Raw genomic sequence first — 7,926 nt, 5'->3', positions numbered from 1 at the left:
GCTGTTTTTGGAGAACAGTCTAACTTTTTCTGATCGTCATTAAAAAAACCCAAAAGAGATGACTCACTCCAAGCAATTAAGTGTGACTGTCCCAAAACCCTGAAGTCATCTTTTGCAAGAAAACGTTCCCTGCTTGCCTGTCAGTTAATCGATAATCCATGTTAAACATTAACTCTTTCCACTCGGCTATCATGAATGTGTCCCTTCAGGACCATTTTGGGGGTCGTTCTGCTGAAGGCAGCCGTGTCGCATTAGTTTTACGGTTGGTTGGTCAACAGTTGGCCAACAGTAGGGTTGATCGTTCCCCACCCAACCCATGTCTACCCAGAAAGCCCCTAAGGTAGTGACTGAATTGGGAGAATTATTGTTGATGGGTGCTTCTGAACTAACGATTCCTAATTGCCCACCTTTATTATGATGTACGCCCTCCATGAAGTATGGGATGTTTGTTAAAGGCAACGGGGCAGGGATGTGAGTCTTAATTTCCCTCTTTAGGGGGGGTCCAAACCTCAGAAATCGATACCATCTCAAAATCTTGAGAAGAACATGTGGGGGGGGGGCAGGGAGATGCCCAAGGCTAAAAGGTGGAGGTTTCTATGAACATGTGACATCATCAAAGTTTCATAAAAACCACCATTCACTGGCAGCCAAATGAATTTGGTGTTTATAACATTCGATGAGTCTAATTGACTCCAAAGCTATCCCAGCTGGATCCGTGTCTCCTGGAAATACGAAGCAGAGAGCGAGCAGTAATGACGGGCATATGTCAACATGAACACAGCGCCAAACGAAGCAAACTCCCACAATCCAGCTCCTGTAGACTACAATTCCCATCATGCACCACCATAGAGATAGAATGGAAGGAGCTGCCTACTCCTGATCTAGCACTAAATCAGTTTTGGATCGAGGACTAATAGGACCAAGATGGTTACCAGATTCATTTGTGGTTCAAATAAAATATGTTTATCCTCACAAAGAGCTGATTATATGGAAAAGTTCATGATTTCACACAAACGCATAAATGACTTTCCTTAAATATGACCCCGATTCCAATTTAATGTTCTTGCGGATTGTAAGTAAATAGGGAATTCTGCCCAAAACAGCGCATCGTGATATCATGTCCGGGGGCGATTCTGGTGGATTGTATCTCAGAAATCATCCTAAAATATTTAATTCTGAGCACTTTGATGTGCCCTGTGCAGTTTATTGTGCCAGTTGTACCCATACACATCCATCTTGAACGCTTTTTTCATCCTCTCTCCCTACCGCTCAGTTGAAATGCCCTCGGTGCTTAAGAAGGAGAAAGGTTAGCTCAGGAGAGGCACAATTTTCAACAAAACATAGCTTTTGATGGCAAATAATACCATTCAGCCAATCTAGTCTGCCAATTTTTGCTGATGTTAAGATTGAAACCTCAATTAGTGCTTGGTCTCTTCTGTCAGGAGCCATATACCTATCCCATACATGTTTCAATCCCCTCACTGTCACCATCTGCTGGGAGACCTTTCCACTTATCTACCACCCTCTCGGCTCTAAAAGAAAGTTGTCTGACAACAATCAGCAATCGAATCATTTTCCTGCTCAAACACCACTCTGAGCTGATGCTTTATGGCAACGCTGATGAAGTCCGTTCCTCCATAGACTCTCATTAGTCAGAGTGTCCGACTGGGTGATTAAGACCTAGCCACCCTACTGTTCACCACAGGCGATCTCCGAGTAGAATGTCAGTTTGTCCAAGCGTTAAAAACATTACACTATAATTCTGCTTTAGATTTACGGTTAAGATCTAAATTCACGCGTGCAGCGTCCCTGCCTGAAACAGAAGGGTTTTTTTGTGGCTTGCCAAGCCTTAAGAAGAAGAAATATTGTATCTATAAATCACAAGAAGTGATACCGGCATTCATAAATATAAATTTTCCCATGGGAACTCGATGAATTTCACCTGTACGTTATCGCTTATCTCAGAGATTGCCCCGGCAGGCAGTTCGGATTACACGTCGGAGTGTAAAACCCGGCTAATTAGAAGGCTCAGCCCATCACAAAAGGTACTTCACATCGCACCGCAATGTTTAATCAGGGAACAACTCATACCTTTTGGAAAACACAACATGATAAGCATAGCTGGGCGACTTCATTCCCATGCCGTGTTCTTATTAATACTTCTTTTATGTACATTTTACTTTATCCTCACTTTTTCAGAAATCAAAGGGTTAAATGCCCCGCATGCCCGGACTCCCAGGTAGAAACCAGTACGGGAAGGTGAGAACTATGAGAGATTGAATGTCACATAATACGTGCGTTGCACAATGACAATTATTTGTAGGGTTATTCATTAACCAGGTTATGGCGGTGAATGGTTGTGCGGCGGCCAGAAGGAGTCGGGGCCGAGGAAAAGCTCCCTGATCCGTTTTTATCCGTCCCATTTTAACGATTTTAGCCACCATCCAGAGGAGTATTGTAAATAATAATCATCATCATCATCATCATCATCACTAAATACATGTTGTTTTGGCTTAAAACAACCAATGAGTGGCAGAAAAATGTTCCCACTGACATCTGTGGGATCCGTAGACCCCTAGAAACTCACAAGGGGGGGGCGCAAGAAAAAGAGTGGTTGGGGAGATTCTGCGAAATCCATCTAATGGGCCAAAAACCATAATTTAAAAAGATCACAGCTATCATACGCATTATATATGAGAGGGCTGGGGGGCTTTAGTGAGTAAAGCATATAATTCATTAGGATAAAAGTATGAAATAATTGCAAATCCCTCGTCTGAAAGTAAAATATTGACCTATATTTAGCACCAAAATCACAGCCGGGCATTTAAAGGGTAATATTTCGCCTACACTGACCATGCGGGGCACGTGGTGAGAATGAGTGACACATGGCACTCTCATGCCCCCTACTGGTAGCTGAGGAAATGACAGCCTTGCTTTTTTCACATGGAATCTTTGGTTTTTTTCAGCATTTATTAGTGGATAATGAATTTAATTTTATATCAATTACACTTTGCTGTCATGTGATCGCTGGAATTTGACGGTAGGGCCATGACAGGTCTCCTCCAGAAGGTCTGACTATTCTTTAATGTTTTTGGGGGTCATGGCACTTTAAGGCCAGCGGCTGCCTGATAAAGTAAACGTGACCGACGTATCCAGCCGTCAGCCGCATGCTGCAGCACCGGATCAGTAAGTACCCGGATGAGAGACAATGGCCCACCGGGCATTTGGTGGGTCATGTGACGCCCCTGCATGGCACCAGGTGGTTCTACACACTCCCTCATTCTGCCTTCACTGTATTGACAATAACTTCAAGACTGTGCAGGGATACGGTTCAAACCAGCAAGGAGCATCTATCATCCCAATACCGCTTCTCAACCTCTCATCAACATTGAAACCTTTTTTTTGACCGAAGCAGAAAAAATAAACAACCTGGATCAAAGCACTCGTTTCTGAACTATCACCTTAATTAAATAAGCATTTACCCCGGTCATGTATCAAACTTCTCTATTTGTAGATCAATAAAATATGATGCTTATAATGCCAGAAATAATGCCGTAATGTTCCGATATAAAATCTATACTTTTTTTTTACTAAAAAATTTAAGATTTTCAATTGTGATTATTAAAGAATATTAAATAGCCGGACATCCCAGCGTGTGCTCAATGTCGTAGCTGTAACTATTTGAAAATATATAAATGAAATCCATATCTTTGGAATTTGCATCTAAGGCCTCCAAGGGGAGATTTGGAGATACTGTATATATTACAAAAAGAATAAAATTCTAACTAAAACTTTTTAAAAAATCAGATGATTTTAAGGTCATCATCATCATCCTACCTGGATAAAAAACATTCCTTTTGGCCAATTAACAACAACTTATCCACAAAGGCTGTAATAAAGATCTGGTGTGGGAAAGTCTAGAAATTTAGATTTAGATACGGTATATATATATATATATATATATATATATATATATATATATATATATATATATATATATAGTCCATGGAGGAAGATACTTTATTAGCATTGCCATAAAGAATCAGCTCAGTATGGGGTAGGGAAAGTCACCTATATTACATATGACGTATTTGATCTCACTAAAGATTTTTATATTTATATTTATATTTGTTTGATGTGGAATAGTGTCCTTGCCCTACGATTTTATTTCCTTATCATGTTTACAGTCATTCTGATAAATGTACTGTTAGAGAAGATGGTAATGATACAATATTTATTGTACATTTGTTTATTCGTTTAGTTATAGTGGGAGTTTGAGCATAGACCGTTTTTCTTTCTTTTGTTATCTTGTTTCAGATTATTTATTATATGTATGCTTTGGCTCACACATTTTTTTCTTCTCTTGGCTCACAGATTTCTTTGAGCATTGTGCTTTCCCTTCTTCTTTGACCTTTTTACATGTGTATATTTTACCAGATATTCGGCTTATTTTGGATTATTTTGGGACGCATCCGGACGATGCAACCTAAAAAACAAAAAAACCTTGTATGGCATTCATATACATTTCTACAATGTTTTTGTAAAGTGATACAACTAGTTTCGCCGGTATTGTGAAAGGTCTGACATATGTGTGTCTTTTTTTAACAAAATGAAATAGTTTCTTTTCATTCACATATAGAAAATGCCTGCAAGGAGAGGCGAAAACACAAATGACTGTACAATTTTAGATGATACATTTAAATGAACAATCATTCTCTGCTGGGTTGCGTTGTAAATAATTCCGATATCTGAGAAAGACGGTCGCTGCGCACCAACTATATTTCGGCTGAGTATCTGCAGAGCCAAGGTACAGTAAATTACCTTTTCTGTTTTAAGTAGGATTTAGGGTTAGGGTTAAGAAACACAAGAAATGTTTTGGAGCTTTTAATTATTCTAATTATCTTTTTAACAATGTTCAATCATTTTAGAACCATAGTACTACTACTAGTAGTAGTATTAGTAGTAGTAGTAGTAGTACTCCTTCTACTACTACTACTACTACTACTACTACTACTACTACTACTACTACTACTACTACTTTTACTACTTCTAATACTAATACTACTTCTACTACTACTACTTTTACTACTACCACTTCTACTACTGCTACTACTTCTACTACTACTACTACTTCTACTACTACTATTAATACTTCTACTACTACTACTACCACTTCTACTACTACTTCTACTACTACTACTAATTCTACTATTAATACTTCTACTACTACTACTACTTCTACTATTAATACTTCTACTACTACTACTACCACTTCTACTACTACTTCTACTACTACTACTAATTCTACTATTAATACTTCTACTACTACTTCTACTACTACTGCTACTACTTCTACTATTTCTATTACTACTATTACTACTACTACCAAATGCCTGGTAAAATATACACTTGTGCTTACAATCTAAATATGAGTGGGAAATGAAACCAAACGTGAAGGACTGTTGGAGGAAGAATTATTATTATTATTATTATTATTACCTTTTATTTATTAAGCACCATCAAACCACGCCACGCTGTACAATTTAAGTGGGGCAGTTAACACAAACATAATAATTATACATTAATACCCCCAGACACATTAGGAGTTTTAAAGACCCTGCTCACTAGCTGTTATCTAGCCTTATGAGACTTTTACACAAAGTTTCTGGGGAGGCTTTTGAGGGTCCATCTCATGAGCTTACAATCTAAATGAATAATATGGGTAATTGAAAAAGGAGGCCAGAGGGGGAGGGGATCAGAAAGTAAACAGCAGAGTATGACAAAAAAGAAACAACGGCCCTAAAATATATATTTGGCAAATATACAGAAAAATGTGCATAATTATATAAAATATGAAATGAAATAATAATTGTTTGTAGATCTGCTAAAGTAGTCTAAATGAGGCTGAAAACTCTTTGGAATCTCCTTACAACAAAGCTATAAGAGGAGAAAGAAAGGGGAAAGAATGGTTTGATTGTAATGAATGTCTTTTGGAGAAGATGATTGAGGGTATTAGGAGGATAGATTGGAAGTGTGTCTGAGTTGGTGGAATATACTGAGTGTTAAAAGTTAGAATAAGTTGGACAGAGTCTGGCAGAATGTAGTTGGGATGTAAGACCCCAGATAGGCGAGGGTATGGGAAGCAGTGGAGGGACTGGCAAAGTGGGGCAGAAGATGAAGAGGGACAAGACACCAAAATCAAAATGTTGAGTCATTCAAAAGAATAATCTTGCGCAATATTCTGGAACTCCTGAGTAATGCCAACATTAAACACTTTTTTGAAAAAAAAAGAAACCTGGCTATATTTGTCTATTACTTACATGTACCTAAAAGTATTATATGCTTTTTATTTTGTAGATAACAAACTGGATCAAGTTTCAAAATATCTCAAGTCCCACCCTGAATCCAAAAGTAATTTGATCTATGCCTTATTGACCGCGACCAGCATGGCAATCTATAGGCTTTACAAGATTAACTGTCCATGTTTGCCAGGGTACAATTTATACTACGGACTCATTGTCATGGTTGTACCCCCATTCGTATTCCTCTTTTTAGGTATCGTGCTAAACGGTAATCTTGTTTCTTTGGCTCTGGAATTTTCAAGACCTCAAGGTAGAAGAGAAAAGAACAAGCGTGTCCTGAAGTAAGTCTTCCACTCGTTGGCTAATTTGTGAATGGCTTTCCCAGAAGTTGGAATTGACCTTCCGGCCCAAGTACAAACCCATCTGAAAAAGCCTCTCTCTCTGTCTGTTTTAATAAAGGTCTCTGTTCCAGTCGGTGATGATTAGAGCTCTCATAGCTCCTACGTTGTGGATTATTGTGAGTTTCCTCGATGGAAAGTCTTTCGTCTGCGCCTTCAGTGAAACCTTGGATCCAGAAGACTTTGGAGGCTTTGGTAACTTCACAGGGATGGATCCGGACATATTGTTGGCTAAAGTACCGTGTAAGAATTTTGAGCTGCTACGCAATTCCAAAACCAGGAAGGCGATATCGAGGTTTCTTAAATGTATCTCACAGGTAAATGTGCCATCCGAAGGTGGAATTGGCTTTTTTGGACTAGTGGGAACCACAAACTTCTATCTGGTTGTAAGGTCTACACATGCAGGATAATCATAATAATCCATGTTTCTGGTCTTTTCTTGCTGTAGGGTATTGGCGTTTCGTTGCTATTGTCCCTTATCGTATTGGCGTCTTTATCTCGTATCGTGAGCTCCTTATTCAATGTTACTTCGAAAATGCAATCCCGATACTGGAGGCAGTTCTCTCACATGGAAGAGAAGTGCTTTGATATCAATTGTCTGGCGTACAACTATGAAGTGGCTGAAAACAATGTAAAGAGCTACTTTGAAACAGTCGAAAGGGAGAGTGTCGAAAGGAAACATTGTGATGTGGAAGAGCACATCATATCCTCGGGAGAGATGATGCATTACGTAGATCAGTGGTACAATTGTCGGCCACCAATCGTCTATGAAATAAAGTGCCAATAAATCCTCCCAGTGTTTATCCCCATTATAACAATTCCAATATGTTTCTTATTGCAGGGTTACTTCTATGGGTTCTTCACAAAGTGCTGGTTAAATATCATAATCCTGATCAAATTATTAAAGGTCCGAACAAAGAGATCTGGTCGTGTCTTCAAAATCTGTCCTCACGCTTTTCTTTAAATACACCCTTTCAGCCTTATTTAGAGAGAGGCACGTGAACACAGTATCCTCCCAGGCATGGCATTCTCATATTTATAAGAATAGTCCCAGACAACAGAACTGTCTTACCCATCTATTTCAGCAAAATTCCATAAAAGATGGTATGCAGTAATAATGTAACCTGTGGAGAGCAGAAGAAGCTTCTATGGTTTAAGTGTTTAACATGTGATGGATAAAACCAAGGATTTACATGTGAGTATGATGACACAGAGGATATCAGTAT

At 38.8% G+C, this 7,926-nt stretch overlaps 1 protein-coding gene across 1 annotated transcript; it reads left to right on the top strand.

The window, feature by feature from the left end:
* The first annotated feature begins 4,653 nt into the window (after positions 1–4,653).
* Positions 4,654–7,618, top strand: LOC128468659 (calcium homeostasis modulator protein 3-like). The gene is made up of 4 exons (XM_053450417.1): positions 4,654–4,807; positions 6,358–6,643; positions 6,762–7,017; positions 7,149–7,618. The coding sequence occupies exons 2-4, from the start codon at positions 6,447–6,449 to the stop codon at positions 7,485–7,487; spliced, it is 792 nt and encodes a 263-aa protein (XP_053306392.1). The 5' UTR covers positions 4,654–4,807; positions 6,358–6,446; the 3' UTR covers positions 7,488–7,618.
* The last annotated feature ends 308 nt before the right edge of the window (positions 7,619–7,926 follow it).

This window comes from Spea bombifrons, chromosome 11, assembly GCF_027358695.1.
Source record: "Spea bombifrons isolate aSpeBom1 chromosome 11, aSpeBom1.2.pri, whole genome shotgun sequence".
Lineage (NCBI taxonomy): Eukaryota > Metazoa > Chordata > Amphibia > Anura > Pelobatidae > Spea > Spea bombifrons.
This window is presented reverse-complemented; position numbering and strand designations above follow the sequence as displayed.